This window comes from Gallinula chloropus (assembly GCF_964237585.1).
Source record: "Gallinula chloropus genome assembly, chromosome: 5".
NCBI classification, from domain to species: domain Eukaryota; kingdom Metazoa; phylum Chordata; class Aves; order Gruiformes; family Rallidae; genus Gallinula; species Gallinula chloropus.
The window spans coordinates 62,309,521-62,334,635 of NC_140090.1; the positions used below are offsets into that span (position 1 = coordinate 62,309,521).

General features: G+C 37.4%; 1 protein-coding gene across 3 annotated transcripts; it reads left to right on the forward strand.

The window, feature by feature from the left end:
- MAPK8 (mitogen-activated protein kinase 8) lies at window positions 1–21,810 on the forward strand. 3 transcript variants are annotated; one of them, XM_084265132.1, is made up of 11 exons: window positions 1–139; window positions 3,437–3,566; window positions 4,823–4,881; window positions 5,012–5,150; window positions 9,895–10,060; window positions 14,385–14,456; window positions 16,823–17,005; window positions 17,752–17,876; window positions 18,814–18,877; window positions 20,582–20,659; window positions 21,662–21,810. In XM_084265132.1, the coding sequence occupies exons 1-11, from the start codon at window positions 18–20 to the stop codon at window positions 21,805–21,807; spliced, it is 1,284 nt and encodes a 427-aa protein (XP_084121258.1). In that variant the 5' UTR covers window positions 1–17; the 3' UTR covers window positions 21,808–21,810. The 3 variants fall into 3 exon arrangements, with proteins under 3 accessions (XP_084121258.1, XP_084121256.1, XP_084121257.1); XM_084265130.1 differs by lacking the exon at window positions 14,385–14,456 and adding an exon at window positions 14,808–14,879; XM_084265131.1 differs by lacking the exon at window positions 14,385–14,456 and adding an exon at window positions 14,808–14,879 and having other exon boundaries at window positions 21,657–21,784.
- Window positions 21,811–25,115: the final 3,305 nt, after the last annotated feature.

Consider the following 25,115-nt stretch of genomic DNA (forward strand, 5'->3'; position numbering starts at 1 on the left):
CTAACTAAGTTGCCGTCATGAGCAGAAGCAAGCGTGACAACAATTTCTACAGTGTTGAAATTGGAGACTCTACTTTCACTGTATTGAAACGGTATCAAAACTTAAAACCAATAGGATCAGGAGCACAGGGGATAGTATGGTAAGGTTTCTATAACATTTAAATGTACTTTTAGAAAATTCTATTAAAGGAACCTGAGTTATTCAACCGTTATTTGTTATGCAGTAGGAGTTGGAGAAATACTTTTTATGTTCAAGATGACAGTAGTAATTATTGGCCATCTTTCTTCAGCAAGGGGTGTTGCTGTTGGTGTTTGACTGATGTTCTTTCCTGCCTTCAACCTGGTGCCCTTCTGCTTAAATTCAGCCAGCTGTGCTGAGTCCCATAGATTAATGGAGGGTGAGGGGGGGAAACCTGGATAAAGAAACTAATCCTAATCCTAAAACACACTGCTTACAGTGAATCAAAATCCAGAAATACTCTGTGTAATATTTGCTGCTTGAAAATGGTTTTACTTCTTGAAATGGTTAGAGGCCTTTTTCTCCTAGTTCTGTAATCTGAGTAGTCCCTGGTACAGGTTAGTGGGCACTTGTGATGCTTTCATTGTAATATGTAAATACTTGATGTACTTTGGGCAACTTGACAGTATAATTCTTTGAATAAGAACTCAGCTGTGTGGATTGAAGTGTCCAGTTGATTTAAGATTGGTGACAACTAGCTGCTTGTAGGCACTGTTTCTTGTGCAGTGATACTGCCCTAAAGGCAAGCGTTGGTTTTATGTTCTTGAAAAATTTTTGAATGTTTGAGAGGATGGAGATAGCACAAGAACTTGCAGATTTTCTAATTTATTGTACCTCTTAAAGATGCTAACCAGAGACATAAAAATAGGAAAGAAACATCAAGGAAGAAAAAGGTAGGGAAAAGCATAATCTTATCAATCACTTTTCCATATAACTTGTTTAGTATCTTAACTCTTGTCTTGATCAGTGTCTAGAGAATGTGTGGTGTGGGTGGGTATTTGATATGTGTTTGTTTTTCAGCTGGGTTAATAAAACCGTGTGCTTAGTGCAAATGAAAACTTGAAGGCCAGTACTTTAGAAGGAGTTATTTTTGAAATTAAAATTTGTGGCATTAAGATTATTTAGTCAGTAAGTAGCAGCAGCAGAAAAACATCTGAATTTTGTTTGTATGTGTATTAGTATAATGAGGGCGTAGACAGTTGTTTGACTAGAGTTTGTTTAGTTGCTAGAGAAACGCCTGCAGAAGCTTTAGGTGTTATTACTGTTCTGATTCCCAGTTATATGTTACTGCCTGTTTTCCAGATTTACTGCCACTCCTATGGCTGGGATCCAGCAAAAGACCATGTGATTACTCCAGTGTCATTCTGTAATTGCTGCTAGTGGTAATTGAAACCTTTTTAGTTAAACTGCTGTCGTTACTCTGAGGACTGGAGTGCTCAAGTGTTGAATCTTGCACAAGTCTGGGTGAGATAGGGTGTGATTAGAGGAGATAGGCTGGGAGATGATGTGATAGAGAGCAGCCCTGCAGAGAAGGTCTTAGGGGTGCTGATGGATGAGAAGCTCGTTATAAGCAGACAACGTGTGCTCACAGTCCAGAAGGCCAATCGTATTCTGGGCTGCATCAAAAGGAGTGTGGCCATCAGGTCAAAGGAGGTGATTCTGCCCCTCTGCTTTGCTCTTGTGAGACCCCATCTGCAGTACTGCATCCAGCTCTGGAGTCCCCAACATAAGAAGGACATGGAACTGTTGGAATGGGCTAGAGCACCTCTCCTATGAAGCCAGGCTGAAAGAGTTGGGTTTGTTCAGCTTGGAGAAGAAAAGGCTCTGCGGAATGCTTATAGCAGCCTTCTAGTACCTGAAGGGGCCTACAAGGAAGGGAAGGGACTTTTTAGAAGAGCATGTAGCAACAGGGTGAGGGGGAATGGTTTTAAATTGGAAAGGGGTAGATTTATGTTGGGTATTGGGAAAAAAATATTCACCGTGAGGGTGGCAAGGCACTGGAACAGGTTGCCCAGGGAGGTAGTGGCTGCACCCTCTCTGACAGTGTCCAAGGCTGGGTTGGATAGGGCCTTGAGCAGCCTGGTCTAGCAAGAGGTGTCCCTGCCCACAGCAAGGGGCTTTGAACTTGATGATCTTCAAGGTCCTTTCCAACCCTAACCATTCTGTCAATTCTGTGGTTCTTGGGGTTTGTGTTGGGGTATTTTGTTTGTTTGGTTTGGTTTTCTAAAACCTGATCCATCTTGATTTGGAGGAGTGTTAGGTAGATGACATAAAGGCTCAACCATATCTAATACTGAAACCGACTCTCTGGCTACAGTTTTGTACTAGGGATGCAGAAGTTTAAATACTGGTACAGGAGTCCCATGTTGGCATCTTCCCTGGACACCTCTTTGCTGTTCTCTCATAAGATATTTCTTAAGCTGGGGGTGGGTGGGTGAAATTCCAGACAGTGGAAAATGTAAACCAGAGAAAGTTACCAGTATATGCTGTTCCCATTTTGCCTGTCTTTGATAGTGACTAGAGGTTTTGATGTTGTAACAAAACCAAATAGTAAAATTATTCAAGCCTACATGTGGTATAGACAACATGCTTTTTATAGTAGCTAGTTGGAATTAGTAGATGCTGACCATTTACTGGCAGTCGCTCATTAAATTTGAGTAGCATTCTTGATAAGAGACAAGAAAGCAGTATTTTCCCTGCTGAGGTTTTTTTAGTAACTGATAAATATTTCCTGAGTCTGTGTGGTAGTCTTACCTGTTACAGGAAACAAAATCTGTGCTTTCTCATCATGGAAGTGTGCAGTGTATGGGAGCTGTCCTTTGTAAGAATCTTCATCAGTTAAACAGCCTATATCACTGAATCATAGGACAGTCTTGGCATTAGTCTGCAAACAAAACATTATTCTTCCTTTTATCAGGTAAAAGCCAGTGTCATCAAGATGTGAAACTTTTTTTTTTTTTTAATCTTGGCATTGATGCTTTGTCATAAGGATATTAATAACTGTGTAAGTGAAAAGATGGGACCTTTATGTAACCTACTTTTCCTCTCTCCTCCCTTCCTTTCAGTGTGATGATGATACGTGAAATTGTGCTTTTTATGTTTGAAGTGGTTTGCATCTTTTAGGTGGTCTGTTCTTGAGAGGCAAGAACTCAGTATTCTATAGTTAAGGTATTTTAGGAAGCAGAGATCCTACATTATTTCATGGAGTGGAGTTTGTTGTGTTAATACACTGGGAAACATTTCTAAATTTTGAATCACTGTATATGAGAGCACTTTGCTATTGCACTCCCCACAGCTGAGTAATGCTGGGAATTTTGTTTATTTGCAGATGTGATACAAGGTTTCTGAAAAAGGTGGCAACTGTTACAGCTTAAAGGACCTTGACACTGAGATGTAATAATGTTGTTTTCAATTACAGTGCTGCTTATGATGCCATCCTTGAACGAAATGTTGCAATCAAGAAATTAAGCCGACCGTTTCAGAACCAAACCCACGCTAAAAGAGCCTACAGAGAACTTGTGCTTATGAAGTGCGTTAATCACAAAAATGTGAGTGCAGTGTCCAACTTTAAATGTTAAAGAATCAACTAGAAGGTTATTCTTTGTAACAAAGTCTTTGAAGCTACTTCAGAGAATGGCGTCCTCTGTAGATTATAGAGATTTTCATTGCACACTTCTATCTCCATAAGTACAGAAGGATCTTTCAGAAGAACTGTAATTGACTAGTTTTAATACCAAATCTTTCAAAACCTCCTCAGACTTGGGAAGGGAGTCAGTGTTACACTGCTGCATCATACAGGCAGCTGGCAAACACAAAAACCATGAGTGGTAAATGCATCCTTGTTTTTGTTTGCCACTGCTAGACAAATATGAGGAGAAAAAAGCTGTAATTCTTTTTTTCCTGGTGCGTGAATGAGTTCGGAATCTTGTATTGTAACGTTAGGAACTGACTGATGCTTAAGAAGCTATGGAGGAGACCAGATCACAGAAATGAGGAGTGAATAAGTGATAAATTTATCAGAGTTGAACTACCAAAAGCTGATATTGACCGTTTCCTGCCTTCATAGACAACTGTGTGCAGTCTTCCTCACCTTCCCTCTTAATCCCTCCTTCAGCAAGATAAAATGCCCCTGGCTTCTAGGGAAGGAGAGAGTCATAAAAATCTTACTCTATTAGCTACTTGGGAAAATCTTGCATTTTTTCCAAGACAGGTGGTTTATATGTAGATTCTCAGAAGGAAATTTTACCTAATGGCATAATTTGTCTGATGATAAACTACTGCAAGACTGTCTGACTCTTGATGAGTAGTAGCTTGACCTGTCTGTGCACATCTCATCCATTCTTAGCAGCCTGGAAACATCCTAAAGCAGCTCCAAGAATCTGTTTTTCAATTTGGGTGGACTTTTTGCTTCACTTGCTAGTGACAAAGTGATATCTCTTAGGTAGTCTTTTTCAGTTTTTAATTTTATTTTTCCTCAGATACAATAAAAATCTTACCATTTTCTTCAAACTGAAAGTAGGAGGCAGAGGAAGACTAACTTCCTTAGGTTTTAAGCTTTGAATATCATGTTTTAATACACACAGATTGTCCTTAGATTATACGATTTATGGAAGAAAAATACTCCTCCTAAATGCATTATCATCCATTGCAGCATGTTAGGCCTGGTTGAACCACTAAAGCATCTTGAGCTTCAGTCTATACCAGGAGGTTCACATCAGAATATTGGGTATTGGTTTTGAAATGTTGACTTTGCAACTAAGCTACTGCTATGGTGCAATTATACTTCCTCTCCCCCTTCCTACAGATAATCGGCTTATTGAATGTGTTCACACCACAAAAATCCCTGGAAGAATTTCAAGACGTGTAAGTCTGATTTGAACAGAAGCTGAGAATTATTTTTTTAAATATTCATGCAGAAAGATGAACAGGGGAAATTATACAATAAAAAGCTGGTATTATCTGATTACTGCTCTTTTTTTTTTTTTTTGATAAGCTATATAGTGATGGAGCTCATGGATGCAAATCTCTGCCAAGTGATTCAGATGGAGCTAGATCATGAACGAATGTCCTATCTTCTCTATCAAATGCTGTGTGGTATCAAACATCTTCATTCAGCTGGAATTATACATAGGGTAAGTGATCTTAACTGTTTTGTATTTGCACTGCATTTGGTTTTGCATTGAGTATTTAAAAGATGGGGAAAATTCAGAAATAGGAACACGAATGGTGATCCACAGAGTGTCCCATAGGCAGAGAGAAAGCTGGAAGGAAATCATCATGCTTACCTTTTTCCACTGTAATTCTGAAATGAACCTTTTGAGCGTTTGAATGATTTGATAATAATCTGCACAGAGCAAATAAAGATTTTTACAGTGAGTTACATTGCCTTCTCTCATTCTGTATAATGTTCTGGTTTACTAGTCATGGCAGAAAATAATATCTGAAAACATCTCTGCCTTTATTGTTTTGGTAACCAAACCTGAAATCCCATCTTATGCAAGAACTTCACGGTTGTTTTCTGCTCTTTTACTAGCAGAGTAATGAAGAAGTATCAGAAGTCTTCAGATAAATAGATGATAGCAAAGACCTATAAGTGGAACTTGCGTACACCTGGTCACAAAGCATTCACTCAGACTGCCCACAGGAAAAACTGATTTCTGCTGTTTAAATGGCATATGCGTGTTGCAATCCAGCCAAGAAATTCTGAATTTAAAGTTGCCTGTTCAAGTTGAACATCTCATATGTATTTGTATGTAGTGTAAAGGTTGTTTGAGATTGTATTTAAAAGGTTGTACCTAGACAGTCTTTGCTATTTTGGGAGATTGGGAGCTTGTACTTCTACAGTGCTACGTTTTTTATTGTAGCTTTTTTAGAGAGATTTAAAAGTGCAGAGGGTGTAATTAAACTTATTCACGTACAGTACTTTCAGTCCACTGTTATGTCATTTTACTCATGGATGATGTAGAAAGCAAAGCAAATCAAGAATGGCAGACAGTTCTGGGTGCTACGTTAGGATGCTTGTCCAGTTCAGTAGTGACTGGGGCGTTCAATGGCCTGCAAGCTGGATCCAGCAGTATGATCCTCCCATTCAGTATGCTGGTTTTCCCTCAAGGGAACTGGGGTGATTGTTTGAATAGAGAATACAGTTTGCATGGCCAAACACTGCTTCCTCTTGCCTAGCTAGTTCTAGCTTATTCCAGGGGGGAGCTGAGGGAGGGAAGGTGAAAGCTTTCTCCTTGCCTGTAATTTGTTTTTGAAAGAGATATAGGTGAGGGAAGGTAGGCAGAAGCATCACCAGGAATTGCTCTCTGTGCTTCTTAGTCTGCATGTGGGCATTGAGAGGTCGATGGCCTTCTTGTGTTATTCTGGAAGGTGCTAGGTAAAACTGGGTTACTTCACTTACCACCATTGCAGTATTATATTGCTTATAACTGATACTGTGTAGCCTTCTGTGTCCTAATGCATAAGCCTATGAGGTGGAAATAATGGTTTTATATACAGCTTCACATTTTCTGGTCTTGTGGTACTTAGGTGTGCAAGTTTAATACTGTGGGGTTTCCTAGGTCTCTTGTTTTTGAAGACTGCGTGTTGTATGGACGTGCTGGAGGAGGTAACGTGTCTCTTTCTGTGAATCTTAGTGCAGGCAGGAGACAGCTTCTAAAACTTCACTTGCTTCGGGGGTGGTTTGTACTCCTATAAAGCAGCACCAAACCGCTGATCCTGTAGAACTCATAAGTAAATGTAAGCATTCATATGTTTATAGAAAAGAAGTAACGACTCACGTAGTTGTTGGGCAGGAATAGAGACAGCTTTGAGGATAGAATTCCCACCTCTGTAAATACGGGTGAAGCCTTCGAAATGCTTGGTATTATGCAGTAATGTGAAGTACTGGGATAACCTGTTCTGAGGACACCATAGATACAATTGCTATGTAAATAGTAACATATGTATGCATGAATGCTTTTGAAGGACATGAGCAGATACATTTCATTTGCATGTTTTCATGGTAGATTTTGATCTGACAGCTTCTCAGACTTTGTTAGAAGAGTAAATATGTTCAGGCAAAATGTTTGTGTTAGTTACCTGCTGTGTGTATTTTGCTGTTATGCTTCAAGGTGTAAAGTATCAAATTCCTGTTTCTCTGTGGAACAAATTAAACAAAACCTCAGAGGACAAGGAAGACATGCTTGAAAAGGGATGTGTTTCATATGGACTGTGTGGCTGCAGTAATAACTATATACTCTTCTGGGCTTTCAGCACCACTGTCCTTAATGACTATAGCTCGTGGCTTTGTTGAAACTGCTTAAACGTAGTCTGCACTACTGTGCCTACCGGAGGAGGATTCTGACTGAATCTACTGAACTTCTTTTAGTGTCCTCTAAAGTGTTAAGCTGCTTTTTTGTTACTGGTATATTCATGCATTTTTAAACTGGGTTCTTCAGCCTCTAATACAGCTGTGGTATTCCCAGCATCTCAGTAACTTTTTCAAAGGTTGCTGAATGACTGAAATTACAATATATACATGTGCCTGTAACTCTGGATACTACTTGCCATAGAAATAAGTGTGATTTTTCATAGCAAACTAGTAGCACAGAACAAGGCAGAGACCATGCGCAAGGAGTTCCAGGCAATATCAGACAGAAGTTGCATGGGGGGGACATTTAGCTGCCACATCAGTGCATAAAGATGTGATCTTGTTAAAGATTTGACTATAGCTGTTCACCAGCTTTAACAGATGTTGGCAAATGAACATTACTGTGTTCAAAATATTTTGCAGAGACGGAGTTTTCGGCAAGTGTAGAAGTACACGTTCATTTATATTTCAACATCTGAGGAGGATGAGTGATCAGCTTTACAGAGTTGTGCCTCACTGACTTGCTGAAGGACAGAGGGTGTCTCATTAGTTTCGAATTGAGACCCGAAATATCATATTCTGACCGATTTTGAGCACTTAACAAAGGTGCCTAATTATGGAAGCCCTTCACACAAATCCTTCTTTAGAAAGGAAAGCTCATACAAACCATGAATTGCCCTCCAGAGATGCCCTTCTCTCCCTCCCTTGTTAGTGGGGAGACTGCTGTGAATAACCTCTGATTTTTAGGAATTAAGATTCTACATTTTTAAGGTTAGGTAAGATACCTTCTGCTACAGCTCCTGGATATAGGTTTATACAGCCTAACTAATGTGATCATTAAAGGAGCTTTTGTGTCCATGTTTATTTAAAATCCAAGAGACGTTGGTTCTGCATGAATTTGGATGTGGTGTAAGTCAACTCCTCCATCATTTTGAAGGACAATTCTGTATTCCATATTGCAACACATTGTAGGTTTCATGATAATGACATACTGTTTGGAAATTAAGGATGCACTCCATAAACCTTTGGATTTTGTCCTTGGAGTTACTTTTCTCTTCCAAAGGGAAGATGTTTTAACATTTTCAGTGTTGATCCTGTAGTTTTGGTGAGGATAGCTATAATTAATACTATGAGCATGCACCTGGGATTCTGCAGTGATCATCGTCCAGATAATAGCACTGCACAGAAATAAAGCTGATAACAAACAGGACTGTAGCAGAGTTGGAGACATGCATCTTAAATAGCTGGAACGTCTTATAATACTTGAATTAATTCCTGGTCTTCAAGGGTCTTTTAAGCCAAAATTGTCTGATCAGTCTCTCTCTCATTTTTAAGTGCATGTGTGGATATATAAGTATGCAAGACTTTTAATTACCCATTAACATTGTATTGTTCTGGAACTCCTTTTTGTGGTTTCCTATTTGCCTTTAATGCAGCTTTCTGAGGAGTTTGCTGAAAGCCCTACAAGTACAAACGAAGACTATGTATGTATTGCAGATAGCCACTTTTAAGTCCTTGTGAAACAGTGAAAAAGATAGGGCTTCTTACCAGATGCCTGCAGCTCAAACGCTGAAGTCCTCTGCCACATCTCTGGGTTTTCTCTCATTAATCTTAGTAGAGAGTAGACAGAAAGGTTCCAAGCCTTACCTACCTTGGACTGTGTTCTGTGAATGTATTTACAATGGCAAAGTTATTCTGAAGTTACTCTGTTTGTAATGCTCTGTGACATTCATGCGTAAGAACCTTCTGAGATAATGACCAAATATGCCCGTGTAATGTTTATATAAATATATATGCAAAGCCACTATTGTCAATGTGGTTTTAGGGTTCAAGTGAAGAGAATACAAGTTACTAACAAGATGATCTGAAACCGTATCAGGGAATTTTCCACTCCAATTTAATGTTTGTGCTAATTGTTGGCAGTTTTTCAGTGGTGCCTTTTTGGGTTTGGTTACCAAAATTAGTAGAAAACCAAATCCTAAATGAAGCTAAACCTGTGTGAGCATGGGGATTTCCTTCCAGTTCAGAGAAACCATCTGCATTGGTTGAAATGAGGTAATGCAGCCTCAACTAGCAAAGGAACCTACTTTTTACATTCATGTTATAATTTTAATAATTCTTGGATGAGGATGATTATCACATCAAATGATTTCAGCACTTGTCATGTTACTTGTGTTCTGCATTGTATTAATAGCTGTTCTTCCACTAAGCAGTTTCTAGACCTTTCCTCAGAGCTAATATTTCACACTAACCTTAATTTATTTCGGACATTGCTAATATATCTTGTAATGCTGGTTGTATTTTCCTTCCTTAATTGATATATAAGTCTACAAGCACAATAAGGGAATTAATTCTGTAGTTTGCTGAATGCATATGAATTAATGCAAGGGGAAACTGCAGTTATAGCAGTAATCTAGTTGTATATGTGGGGTTTAATGTTAGCAGTATTACCTTTTAAAAATGTGAACCACAGAGTGCTTCGTGCTTGTCTTAGCAGTCATGTATGATGTTTCTTTTTAAAGGATTTAAAGCCCAGTAATATAGTAGTAAAGTCAGACTGCACTTTGAAGATTCTTGACTTTGGACTGGCCAGAACTGCAGGAACTAGTTTTATGATGACGCCTTATGTAGTGACTCGTTACTACAGAGCACCAGAGGTCATCCTAGGGATGGGATACAAAGAAAACGGTCAGCAAATATAGTCTTTCTTTGGCATAGCTTTATTTTTTGTTTGGCACACCACATTTTACATGTTAATGTTTTTTTCAAGATGTAGAAATTTTATAAATTAGCCTTGTGACCAAAATGCAGATTCTGGATACACCAATTTGTTTATTCAACTCAACCCATTAGAAATGTTTGCATTTAATAGGAGAAGAAATTGAGGGCCTTGTTTGTTTAAAAATTTAAACCACTTTCTTGGTAGATTGTTTAATCCAGGAAGAACTGGAAATATATTTTCCTTATTTGTGGTATGTACCTTGATATATCTTCACCTGACTTTACTCCTGATGAGGATGTAAATTGTAATTAATCAGTGCATGTGTGTCCTAAATTTAATATTTAAATAACTATATTCAGTACAACCTTTCAGGATGTAGGGAGCTTAAAGACAACCGAGCTACCTACTGTGGCATTACTTTTTATTAAAACCAGCCTAATGTAAACCTGTTGCACTAATTTCTTAATGTTGCTGAAGAAAACTTAAATAGTATACTTGAAACAAGATGCAGAGAGTACTGTCATGAAGCATCATAGATTTTTTTGAGGTCTATGATGAATTCCAAGGAAATTTGTTTACTTTGTACCTTTGCTTGCATACATTTCCTTCCTCTTTATGCTTGCTCTATGGTCCTTCTCTCAGTATCTTCTGCAAGAAAATAAGGAAAGAATACACATGTGAGGGAAACACAAGATGAGGTACATTGCAACTTCTAAAATAAACAGCTAGTATACTTTAGGAAACTAAAGTAACAGGTTGCTACTGAAATTCTGTTGTAGCGGCCCCAATTCTGCTGCCATTTCATTGATCTGCTGTCCCGTTGGTCAGTTCAGCTGCCTTGGTGTTCCCACCTCAGGCAGGCAGAGCGCACAGAGCTCACCGGTTGCAGAAGGCATTTTAAACCCTCCACTGGTTAGTCCTCCATTAAAGCCTGTGAGATGCCATGGTGCTTGAGGCTTTGTAGCTGGTGACGCGAGGCACAGATCCTCAGGCTACTGACACAACTGGGGCTTGCTCTGCTTTTCAGGATTCTTAATAAAATCTGCAAACTTGCCTGGCAACTGCATAACATTATGGCAAGTGCCTTCAGGTTGTGTGTAAATGATAGATACTATGTGCATAGAGGGTTGATTTTGTTGTTGTTTATAAAAGCCAAGAAGAAAAACACTTATCAGTGTTTACAATGAATGAAGCTGGCTCAAAGGAATCAGTATAGATCTGGTTTGCAAGGTGGTGTGTTCTATTTCTGTTTGGATTGTCAGTGTGTGCAAGAGGATGCACATTCCTTCAAATAGCCTCCATTGGCTTTTGGCTATTTTTCCTGTAATGTAGAAGCCAGAGGTTGAGTGGTGCAAGCTCAAAGTTATTTTTTCAGGCTGCTTAAGTTTTGTAGAAAGCATATATTTAAGTTGATTTTTTTTCTCAAGACCTTTTACCAGTTGAGAGACACTAGGTGAAAGAATCTAAAGCTGTAGTCTGTGTCATGTGGCTGCCTTATAGAAGGAATTGATAGAATGGAAGTTACAAGTCTTCTAACTTAGCTTGCCCAGTTTATGTTTTTCCACTAAAGCATTACTTAGGTTATTATTGAGTTAAATAGATTATGTTCTAGTGACAATCCTGTTCCTTAAGCAAGTGTGGATTGTGTTGTGTAGCAGAATATCCATAAAAATTTACTTTCATATAAAAAAAAAGTGTCGCATCTTTCGAAAGCCAAGTAAGTGATCGTTGAGTTGAGAATGACACTTTTGGAGCATGTAGAACTAAATCTCTGGGCTAACTTGAGTCAGAAGACAATCTGCATTTCCATATGTCCTGTTGTCATTAAAAGGCTATTTACATAAACTGTTACTTTTCTCAGTCTTTGCCTGATGAGTTCCTCGTCGTGGAACGAGCTGCAGAGAGCTGCAGACAGAGGGCAAGTTTCAAGGATGTACTTACCACAGGTTAACCAAGATCTCCACCTGTTAGGATTGATGCATATTTTAGCCCTTTAAACCTATAGTTAAATTAAAAGTTACTTAATTCAAATATTGAAAATTGATAGCTAGCTAATAATTAACAGTAGCATTTAGTTTAATTGAACAGGATGATCTGGCAGCTTTATGCCATTTCAGTGCCCTGCTGAGCTTCCCTTCAAACGACATGTGGGAGGATCACAATATATGTTTTGATGACTGGGATATGTACTGCAGAGTAGTATTCTTTTGGTATTGTACTATGCACATATGAAATATTTTAATTGTTTTAAAATTAGCAAAGATCCCAGACAAGCTGATGAAGTTCAAGCACGTTTGAGCATATTACGTTAAAGAACCAGGCCTTGCAAACTCAACAAATTCAGAACTGAAGGACACAAAAACTGTTTTGTACACATACCTTAACATGTTTAGGTTTAGGTTACATGCATGAGTATTAGGAAGGAAGTACTGGAAAGCAAGAAAAGCCCCAAACTCTCTGAAACTACTACTTTAAAGCTTCCTACTATGTGCACTGGGTTTGAACTTTATTTTCATTTAGACTTTATTGTGTTAGAACTATAGAAAATATGAAGTTCAATCCAGAAAAGGTTTTTAAGAAAAAATACCTTCTGTAGGGCAAGAAGTGGTTCTTATTACAGATTTGAAAAATCCTTTCAAAGATTTGACTCAGTCTATAGAAGTGTTCACAGTAGCAGTCCTCTATCTACAAGTTACCCCAGCTTCATAAAAAAAAAAGAGATGTAGAGATAGACAGGTTTTGTTTGATTAATGAAAGCAGCAAATGAAAAGACCCCACACATCTCAAGTCTGTTTTGTAGGGTGACCAGAGGAATTTTCTCATGTTTTTCTTCAGCTCTGAAGTCATTTACTTCGAGGCATGAAGATAAGTCACTGACTCCTGTTAATTAGCTTTCCAGACTTCTCTGTGCAATTGTGAGCATTGTTTTATCACGTTGGACACAAATTATTTACAGTGGATTTGGACATATTTTGGTTTGTGATGGCAGCAAATTGTTTTGCAGGTGATAAAGTCAACATTCGGCATTTTAAGTCAAATGTGAAACTTGGCTTCAAATTATTGGGTCTGAAAGCCAAGGAACATGTCATTTTAGGTATTTGGAAAGAGTTCTTAAAAAAAAAATCATCCTAAATTGTAGAAAATATTTTTTTAAATTAACCAGGCCCTTAATTTTTACCTATTAATATGTACAACTATGGTCTCTTACCACAATTTAGATACTATTTTAGAGGAACTTGTAAATAAGGGGGAAGGAATTTTGTCAATGAGAAGCAACATTGTTTCCTTGACATTGTTGAGCTCCTTCAGAACTTTTACACGTGATTTTTACAGTACAGTTATTCTCGTTTAAGTCCCCTTATATGCTTAATTGAAATTCCAGTGTCATATTTGACATAATGTTCGTAATAACACAAATTCATTATTAGAATTTCAAGAAAACATTTGCATACAGAGTTAATACTATCTTTGAAAACAACTATACAAAGAAATTGGCATACCTGTGAAAAGTAAGCTCATGCATCTTTAAGCATGTCTTCTGAGCAACTTATTTTAAGGCAATGTAGAAAACATGTATTTCATACCCAAAAAAACAAGGTTTGAGTTTTTCTTTTGTATAAGATGTTATTTCAGCATAACTGGAGAAATATTTTTAACAAATAATTTTAACTGAAAATCTTTTTAGGAGCATACTAATTTTCATTAACTGATCCTCTAAAATTCTAAATGATCTTTTACTGATTGTGTTTGCCTTTGTTTTAAAGGGAGAGACAGATGCGCTGTAATCTGATTTTAGGAACTACTTGATGGCAAATTTTAATTCCTATGTAATAACCAATTAATTCAGTATTGACTGTTTAGATACACAGTATTTTTAAGGATCATTTCGCTTTGCTACTTTTAAAATTATTCCTACACCAACAACAGAATTACTTTCAAGAAATCTTTGCTGCTGCAATCTACCCTATTGGAAGAGGTACCTTTGCAAGCCTCAGAGCTTGGAAAAGGGCTTTACTGTCCTTGATTCATGTGTGTGTCTCTCTCTCTCTGCTTTAGCTCTTGCTTTAGCACTATGTTATACAAAAGGATGTTTTTCTGCCTTGAATTTGAGACAGTTAAAAGCTAATCCTTATACACAGTGTATTTTAAAGTGTTTTTGTTGGTTAATATAAAGACTGGCTCTTCTTCCTGTGCTGTCTCTGCAGTTTTTAGGATGCAGTCATGTTATGCTTCTTTTAATTTTAATGACCGTTTGCTTTGCTTTTCCTTCTTTTTGTGCTACAAACATAGTGGATTTATGGTCTGTGGGGTGCATTATGGGCGAAATGGTTTGCCACAAAATCCTCTTTCCAGGAAGGGACTGTATCCTTGTGCTGCTGCAGCAGGTTGAATTAGTTAGGAAGTGATTAACCTTTTTATTGATGTTGTGTCATGAAAATGCATATTGTACAATTTTTTTTTTATTAAATGAACATGGATTTGTTTCTTGTGATACAGTTAAAAAAATTGTTGAGAGCTTCGTTTATATTCAGGCTGCACCTAGCAGTAGGACATAGTCTCTGCTGGTCTTGTAGTTAGCATACATTCACCTTCACTCATTTTCATTCACACGCTTTTTATAGTCACTTCATGTGTGTGTGTGTCTAGATATTTTTATTTTATTTTATTTTAATAACTATCTTTTATGTTAATATCATTGCATTTTGTTTTCAGTTGACATTTGGTCAGTTGGGTGCATCATGGGAGAAATGATCAAAGGTGGTGTTTTATTTCCTGGTACAGATCGTATCCTTACGATGCAGGTGTAAAAGGTCAAAACATACTGCAGCAATATAATTCCATATTAAGGTGGTTCTAATAATTAAAATACTGTTTTTAAACTGCCTTTTCAAAATACAGTCTGTAAGTTCATTATTTTAGTTCCAGGAAGCTGCAAAAACGTCTTAAGAGTTACACCATTTAAAGCAAAACCACAATGGAACATTAATATATATGGCTGTCTTTAGAGATTAATACTAAGGAAGATGAACAGATACCACTTGGGCAAACAAACTTCTTTTTCCTTTTTTCCTTTTTTTCCCCTCTTTTCTCTTTTTCCAGTTTAATATAGTGTCTATTCATTGCTTTTGGATGTTGTCACATTTAAGACAGATTTCTTTTGTTTATGTGGTGTTTTACTGATTCACATGCATTGATTTTTTGCTTTGGAGATCATTTTAATGTAATAACTTATTAATCCTGTTAATACCTGAGCATGTTAGCTGTTATTCTTCACATTTTATAGGAATTGTTTACAAAAAAATCCTAACCAGTTTCATTAGTTACATGAGTTTTATATTTTTGTAGGCAGAAAGGTTCTTGCAAACAACATTCAGAAATATCTGGCACTTCTCTCATTCTATTCTCTGAATGGCTTGGTGTTATTTGAATGGGTTGTCCTGTGAACAGTACTTCAGAGAAGAGGTCGGCTTCAAGCAAAAGCTGAAACCTCTGGATCGTTGCTAAAATTGGTGGATCTTATTGGAGTTTGGCATCTTATTTGTTTAACTAGTAGTTATACTCTGTGGGTATTAGATGCTGCCAGGAATGTTTCCTGCTTTTACTGCAGGTTAACTGTTTAATAACTATATAGTACCTTTCGGGGTGAAGGCTGGGTTTAAGACTTTGAGGCACAGTGAGGAGATCCAGGCCATTGTTACTTTCACATGGCTCTGTCACTGCATGAGCTGCACCATGCTTAACTTTATGCATTTGGTTTGCTAGCGTGGCTTTTCAATTTAGGCTCAGTGCCATACTATGTATATACTTTTTTTTCCCTCAAGGCTTGTACTGTAGAGATTGAAAATCCTTGTATAATCATCTGCTGTTAAGTTTTAGGAACATAAGAGGGAGCCTGCTACATCTGACTGAAGGTTCAGGTAGCCCTGTACCCAGTCTTTCACAGTAGCCAAAAAGAAAAAGTTGGAGAGAATATATGAATGAGATAAGCATATATCAAGTTTTGCCTGAGCTCTCTCACACTCTTTAACCATCTGCAACTAGGAATTCCTGAGTCAAATGTTACTTTATTTTCTGTTCAGTAACACATACTAAATTCTTCTACTGTGAACTGGTCAATCTCCCTCTTAACTTGTATAAACTTCTCAATTAAAATGTTCCTTACATGTCCTTAAAACTCTTTAGGTTCTGTGTTCAAGTCTGACAAAATTGTCATTGACCTTTGTGGGCCAAGATGCCATCCCTTGTGTGAGCAATTGCTGATTCGGGGGGTCTAGGCCTGGGGTGGGCTGTCCAGAGGAGAATGAAGGACAAAGCACCTACACGGGGTATAATTCTCACAAGTGCCTTGGGCATGTGCAGTAGCTTGACTGCTGTGAATAGGTGTTTGGGTTAGGAAGTTAGTTCTTCTCAGGAACCCAAACAATGCCTTTATTTACATTTGTTTAATTAATTATGTGAATGTCTTAGTTTTCTCTGTTTCTCAGCAGTATATCCTTTGACAGTTAATTCCTGATTCTGAGTAAAAATACATGTTGCTTTGACTATGCTTTCACAGTCTTGCTTTGTTTCACTGTTTCCTCTACGAAGGTAGCGTAATTAATGATGGTGAACTTGGCATTTTATTATCATGTTCTGTGCTTTCTCTCCATTGGTTATTTCACGTGGTTTTCACATAACTTTCTAGCTGAAAATTAGACACACTGTTTTTCTTAGCTGCATAACCTTAGATATTGATCAGTGGAATAAAGTTATAGAGCAGCTAGGAACACCGTGTCCCGAATTCATGAAGAAATTGCAGCCTACAGTCCGAACTTATGTGGAGAACAGACCTAAATATGCTGGGTATAGTTTTGAAAAACTCTTTCCTGACGTCCTTTTCCCAGCTGACTCTGAGCACAATAAGCTTAAAGGTAAGGTCTATATTCTGTGTGGTTTGTATTTTAAAAGCTTTAAAATTGTGCTATATTGAAACGTTCACTATAAAATCATGCCACTAAGGATTCAAAGACTATGATATTTATATCATGGGTGTTGATGAATGTGAAGACTTTCTTGTCTTCTGTGGAACAGCTCCTATTCTGAAGATACCTTTTTGAAAAAAAGTCTCTCTATATATACTTGTGTATGTTCCTTTCAGTGACAGATGCCAATGCACTTTAGAGAAGAGTGGAGTGTGGTGGAATAGAAGTTGTGTAGGCAAGGAGACCTTTCTCTAGGGATGAAAAGAAAATCCTGTAGCTACTGAAATAACTCACTGGTTCTAAAAGTCACTTAGTTTTATCACAGACTCGACGTATTTTCTGTGACCAACAGTACGTGACAGTGTTTTCCCCATACGCTGCAAGAGAGGGGTAGCAGGTATTTGCCCACTGCTGTTTCTGACAAGGCTGCACTGCCAGCTGAGTTACATTTCACATATGGATGTCATGCCAAGGGGTATTGTATGCTGAAAATGTATAGTGGAACACGTACAATCCCTGTCCCACCTGTGTTATTCCCTTCAATCATTTTTCTCCCAAGCCATAAATTCTATGAGGGTTGCATAGACATTACACTGGAATTTGTTTACTCCATGTCTCCTCTTACGAGCTTTGAAATACTGTATTGTGTGCACTGTGTACAACATTGATCTAAAGAGAAAACTCCACTTTTGCAGCAAGTCAAGCGAGGGATTTGTTATCAAAAATGCTGGTTATAGATGCTTCTAAAAGAATCTCTGTGGATGAAGCCCTGCAGCACCCATACATCAATGTTTGGTATGATCCATCAGAAGCAGAAGCTGTAAGTTCTTGGTTTATGTCCCTGATTAGGAAGCAAGCTTGTTGCGATGCTTGAGATAACTGCTTGAGAGAAGATTATTGCATGATCTACACATTTCACTAGATGATTAACTGCACTGTAATAATTATTATTGATATCAATTGACATGCTTATTAGAAATACTATTAGAAATAGGCACAAATTTAGGGGCAGCTGAAGTACCTGTGTCTGTGTGTTTCTGTATAATTGCATATGATCTCCTGCACATGTAGTAATGCTTCTGAAATTTTTTACATAGGGTCTGATTTATTGAGCTTCAGTCATTTCAGTGTGGTTTGATTGCTCTTGGTAGGCTTCTGAGATATTTACTTACTCATGGGCAAGAGAAATAATTTTATTAATTGTAGCAATTGATAATACTCTTAAACTAGAAATAAAGTGTTTCAGCAAAATCTCAATTCAAGATCTCAAGCTTTTGATTATCAACACTAATGAACAAAGGGGTTAATTAAAAAATTTTCTTGAAAAATAAATTTCAGGACAATTTCAGCTTACAACAGAACTCTGACTATTTTAAAAGAAAGATGGTGGGCCACTAAGAAAAGATGATGATGTTTAATGCAAATAGTGCAATTAGAATTCTGCTGATCTATAACAGCTAGAGGGAAATCTTAATAATTATAAGTAAGTAAAGAAAAGAAGGCTGCTTGGGCTGGAGACTGCTGCACTGGAGCTTTTTTGCCAGACTGTTCAGTTTCTATTTAAATTATTACAGTAATGTAAGCAAACTTGCTGATCAGAAGAAGCTTAAAACATCTAGCAGCATCTAGAAAATAGGCCGAGTATGAGAGATTATATGACCATGTAAATACAGTAGCTTTATATTCTGAGTACCCTATTTTCATTTTTCATTTATTTGGGTTTTGTATTCATTTTTATTGCTACTTTTGTTTTTCAGCCTCCACCAAAAATACCAGATAAGCAATTAGATGAGAGGGAGCACACGATAGAAGAGTGGAAAGGTAAGAATAGTACTTTAATTGTACAAAGACTTTTGGAAATAGGCTGGGCCCCAAGGATTACTGTTAAGGTTCTTCTGAGCATCCTAACAGTATGGACAAAAACTGCTGGGAATGGACTAGATGAGTGTTTCACAACCTTGATTTTTGGCACACTAAAATTTTCCTGGGAATGTGCTGAACCTTTTTAGTGAACGTAAATCTGCTCATTTCAGTCACCTTTTGCAAACCATAAAAATGGATTTTTAGGGAGGGTAACTCATCTGCTGTGGGACCCTGAGAAAGTAGCTGGGATTGAGGTGTGGAATGGATCTCAGTATAACGTAAGACTCCTACCTCCAAGAGCATGATTTTCAGTGTGCAGGATCTGTATTTCCTGGTCATATATGATTTAAAATATATGGTGCGAAAGGATAAACTATAAGGGGAGCATTTTTTTTACTTGTAAAGCTTGTGCTTCACTATGAAATTACTTCTAAAGGGTGTGGTGTTGTTGCCAAGGGTTGTAATGCCAAGAAAAAATGCCAATTCAGATTGCTGTGCAGCCTATTAATGTTGCATTTAAGCAAGAATTTAGTGCATTGAGCCATCTAGTATTTTATACTGAAAATTCTAGGACCTGTATAACCTTTTTATCCCCAGAGAGGGGGGGAATGCAAGGAAAATGTTTCATGAATCATTTTCGACAGTTTCACTGTGTTGGCTGGTAATGGATGCAAGTCTGTAAAATTTAATACTACCACACTTTTAAGTCACTTTCTATGACAAATTGAGTTTTACTTGTAAAGGCAGAGATAAGGAGAATTGTAGAAATTCTCCTAGCATCCTCCATCCAAGCAAAGTTCTTTCCGTTTTGAAGTAGATGTGCTGAGGGTAATTCAAGCAATATGGACTTTTCTTTTGAGACTCCCATAGCCCTTGAAATTATAATTCTTAAATGTTTTTTTCTTCCAAACTGTACACTGCATTAGTTTGCCAGTGAGAGATAAGTGGTAGTGTTCTGACAGTTCTTATGAGTTGCATTTAACGTGCTTAGTCCTTTACTTCTATTGTTACTTCAATAGATTCACGGCTGAAGTCTCTTCTGGGTAATAAGCTGTCATTAGCTTGGGAACCTTCTGGCCAATACACAGAGTGTATGACTGATACGTTACAAGTGCTTCTAACTTGTTTAAGGATAAGGAACTTCTGTAACTGGAAGATAAAGTTACTGCTTTTGTTCGGAGTGCTACTTAGATGCCGATGTTGTATTCCATTTCATGGTGATAAGGATTTTAGACTTTGTTGCTGAGGAAATTTAGTGGCAAGCGTGTGTCAAGGTGATGGCATTGCTGCTTGGACTTTTTCCTGCCTGTTCCTTTGAAGACTGCTGATCGAATTTATCTGTACCAAAGAAGTCATTGATACAGGAGTGGTCATTAAGACTCCATGTAATGTCAGGTCCCCAAGCAGCCTCAACAAAAGACTCTTACAGCAATGTCAGTGTGTTCATGAGAGTGCCAGGCCATTGTAGCTTCAACAGAAAAGAACTAAACATTTTTATATCGCTTGCCAGTTTTCTGTAGCTAACAGCCTGTTGTTCAAAACTAATTCTGAACAGTAATAACCTATGAAATATAAATGTACATTTTAATGGGAGATGTGTTATCAATTCAGTCTCGAGTTTACAGATTAATTTTTTTTGTCTTCTCTTCTCTGCCTTTTCAGAGTTGATATACAAGGAAGTCATGGACTTGGAGGAGAGAACTAAGAATGGGGTTATACGTGGACAACCTGCCCCTTTAGGTTGGTTACAATAAAAGCACAGTACTATGCTACATTGAGTTGTAGGTCAGGAGGGAGTAAAACTGTTCAAGACAACCAAGACAATCAAGAGTAACCTAGCTCAAAAATCACGTCTCATATAAGCCTCTTGAATTCTCTTTGAGATACTGTATATTTGAATGGAATGTATGGGGTCTTTTTTATTAATCTGGTAAATTCCCTGATACCCACATACCTAACAGGTGATTATATCCAATTGATTTCGGTCATTTAAAAAATATCTTAGTATGTACTGGTACACTGTTGCCATATTCTTGCTAGATGTGTGAGGTGTAGCTGGTGCAGTTTCAAAGAAAGATAGAACTAATACTTATATCTGTTAAGTAATGAAACAATATCTAGGTTGGAAAATAATGGAGAGCACTTTCAGAAACTGTTGCTGAATGTTGGAGCCAAATGTTCCTGTTTATTTGGCCATTAGTAGTGGTCCATTTGCACTGTTGACAAATGATGGCAGAAGTTGGACAGCTGTTGCCAACTCTGCTTAGCATCACTGAAGTCCAAACTCAGAAAAATCACTGTGTATCTGAGGTTGAGTGTATGCAATGTGGCTGGGCACCAGCTATTTCTCTGCCTGAAGAGGGGGATCTGATTGGAAAAAATAAAATCCCAGGCCCTTTTCCTATATCAAAATATGTAGATACATTCTAGCTTTGAGCTAGATATATAAAAAACACAGAGTTAGTATTGCATAAAGCCAGAGCTAAGATAGCCTACAAAATTTTCAGCCATTTTAGCATTTACTGTAATTTGACAAGTGTTGTGCCAGGCGAGATCTGTACAATTTATTAAGCCCCAAAACTTGCGGATTTTACTTCCTTTGATGAGGGATTGAAGGACATCTCTTCAGACTTGCCAAAACAGGGGAAAGTAATAATTATTAGGAAGAGACAGACTAGTGCAAGTACTGAACCATGCAACTGTATCTGCAACTGATTTGCTGTTTTGTTTCTCATAGCACAGGTGCAGCAATGATCAATGGCTCTCAACACCCATCTTCATCGTCATCTGTCAATGATGTGTCTTCAATGTCAACAGATCCAACATTGGCCTCTGATACAGACAGCAGTCTAGAAACCTCAGCTGGACCTCTGGGTTGCTGTAGATGACTACTTGGTCTTTTGGGGGGTGGGAGGGGGGTCCTTTTAGTCATTAATAGGGCACCTTTAAAATTTGGTGGTATTTTTGAGTGTTTTTTCAAAAATAATCGTAGAATTCATCATAAAGTGCTGTAATTTTAAACTGTAAGTTGTGTTAAAAGCAGCCACTTTTTTTTGCTGTAATTAACTGTAAAATATTAAACCTGATAATTTTTATTGTGGTTTTAAAATCTGCATATTTGCTTTACTATTATGCTGCTGATCTTTTTTTACTGAATTTGTAAGATTTGTTTTATCAAAGCACATGTTAATGTTGTGGTCATTACCATATAATGAATTATTTAAGATTTTATAGGTTTTCAATTTTTTAATTAGAATTTATTCCAGATGTTTTGTTCATGATATCCTTCAAAGTTTTATGCTTGGTCATATGTCTGTATCCAGGTGGGAGGGGACAGAATTCAGTGCAGCCAGCTGTAGTTTTGGGCATACTACTGAGGTGCTGGCAGAGAACAAAATCCTCTTTTATTTTGGCCGCTTGCCTACTCGATTTCAGCAAAAGCAACAGTTAGTGAATTTTTTTAGAGAAATGGTACACAATCCTTTGCAAAGTAACCTCATCTGAATGGTTTTATGAACTTCAGAAAGCAAAGCATATCTTCAAAGCTGCAGAAATATCTAGCCTAACAAAGGAATGTGATGTTTTCTGCAGAGTTGTGGCATGCCAAATCTTGTGATCACCATAAAACACGAGGATACTTCATGAATAATACATTGCAATGCAAATAAACTGTTTACTTCTAGCTTGTAGCCTGTTTTTGTACACACAAAACGGAGTGTATCTAGGATGTCTAGACTGCCAACAGGGAAAATGAATACAGTGTAGCTATACTTTCATGTAATATGTGATTCTTGGGAGTTTTGTTTCTCAATAGTTTTGTCTACTAAGGCAAGTCCTTTTTTTGGTATAAGAGGGAGTGATGTGAATGCAATAGGGGCAAAACTTCAGCTGTTCTTTCTCCACCGAAAGTAACATCACTAAAAACCATTAGGTGGTAGGACAACCTCAGGATTTCTGTAGCTAATGCATTAAGTGAGCAATATATGCCATCCAAAGGAGGGAGAAGTAGTGCTGTATAAATTAATATTTATCTATTTCATTTCACCGTTACACCAGTGTAGCAGAAATCTTAATAATGGTTTATTTTAAGTCATAAATATTCAGTAGTTTTCAGCACTGAAGTTCCATATTTCAATACACTTTTTAAACAAAAGATATATTGAAATATATAGAACAGTTACTAAATAGTCATGTAAAATGGTGCTGCTCCTCACAGAAGTATTTTAACTGTTTACATTTTATATTTACAGAATGATTTATGTATAACTGACTTAAGTTTATATATGAGTTAATCATTCAGAATTTATTCCTTTGGAAAATGCAGATTTTTAGTGAAGTTAGGCTGTATAATTGACTGCCTTGTGTAGATGCATATTTTGTGTAGTGAATTAGAATGTGAAGAGGAATTTAAATTAGTGGTGCTCACAAAAATGAGCATAAAAAACCACAGAAGTCTTGCCAGGCACAGAGCATAAGCAAGTGATATAGCTGGTTACAGAGGTCATCCAGGAATGACTGACGCTTTTCAGTGTGGTTCCTTCTGCTTGTTGGGTTACACAGGTATCTTTTTTGAAAGAGGAAGCTTTGTCTTTGTGGTTAAGTTTCAGAAAAACAGAAGTGATAATATTGCTTTCGATATCTAATATGTCTTTTTAAAGAACATACAGGGTTACAAGGAATGGTAATGCCTCAAAGATGACTAAATTGATAAACTGCACAGTTGTTTTCCTGGCCTGGCTAGACTGCTGGTAAGTGCTGTGTGTGTGTAATTTTTCTTTCCTCACTTGTATCTAATATTTCAATATTGCCTTTCTAAACCAGATTTGTTAAGGCAATTATTTTTACAGGATCCTGCCAAATTGTATATTACCTCAGAATAGGCAGGATGTGTCTGGATTCATCTAGCACTGGAAGACAGAAAATCTGCTCCAGTTGAACAGACACTAACAGAACAGTCTATTTTGTAATTTTTTATCAAAGTTTAAGCTGTGAATTAAGACAAAATTTTTGGTCATACATTGTTATATAGGATCAAATGATATTCTGCTCAACCCTGTGTAATGAAGTTAAGACTGACAGAATCAACTTCTGCTGCCTCTAAGTGCGGTTAAAACCGGAATTTGGTAGATACAATCCCTATTTAATTTTTTTTTACCCTCTGGATTGCATTGGTGACTGAAATATTTTGAAACTTTAAAATTTTTATATCACTTTCCAGTGTCCTAAAAAACCCTGCTTTAAGATGAACATTGAGTGAAACAGTCACTAGGCTTTTACCACGGTGTGTTTTCAATAGTAACTTCACTGATTCCTAAACTCTCAGAACTGAGCTTTTCTTCTTTTAATGGGTGTGGCTGTGCACTGCAGCCCATCAGTATGAGTGAGACATATTTAAAGGGATTACATTGGTAAGGCCAGAGTGTTGCCTGAGGGAAGCTGGAATTCACTATTTGCACCATCTTAGTAGCAGTGTTGCTTTCCCTACAACCACGACCACTTCACCCCCCTCCCAGTTGCTTGCATTTTAGGCAAATTAAACTGATGCCAAATTTTAAAGGCAAGAAAACCAAATTATAGCAAGCCAGTATTCCTTTTATATTTGTTGAAATAGCAAATGATTTCATAGTCAGTTGTACACTGCCATGGATAGCAAACAAACGCATAGCTAAAGTTCAGCTGTCTATCTGTTACATTGTTAGCTGATACAATATGATAGAGTATCAAATACACCATACAATTTTATCTTTAGAGTATTACTAGCTTTATTTTAGTCTCAGATTCCAAAATCTTTTCACAATAATAGGCTTCACTAAAGTGCATGCAACTTTATTGTCTTTGGGCCATTCCAAGCCATTGGGGGGTTTGGTAGAGAGTCAATTAACAGTGAGCTGTGCCTGATTTCTTATGTCAGATGAGGTTAAAAGTTGGGCAATAATAATGAGATTAATTTCCACCATGAAGGATAAGAGAGCTCGTCTTCTTTTGTTGGAGGTTCTTCAAGATTTTGAAATGAGCGTGGGGGAAATTAGTACTGTTACTGTGTGCTCTGTCTGTGCTCTGTGAAGTCTTTTGTTGATGGAAGGCTTAGAATGGAAATTTTGGTGTGTGTGAGATACTCATCAGCTGAACAGCCTTAGAGTGGCCTGTCTGAGTGTGTCACCCCTGTCACATTCATTCTGGTACTTTGCCCTGGGTA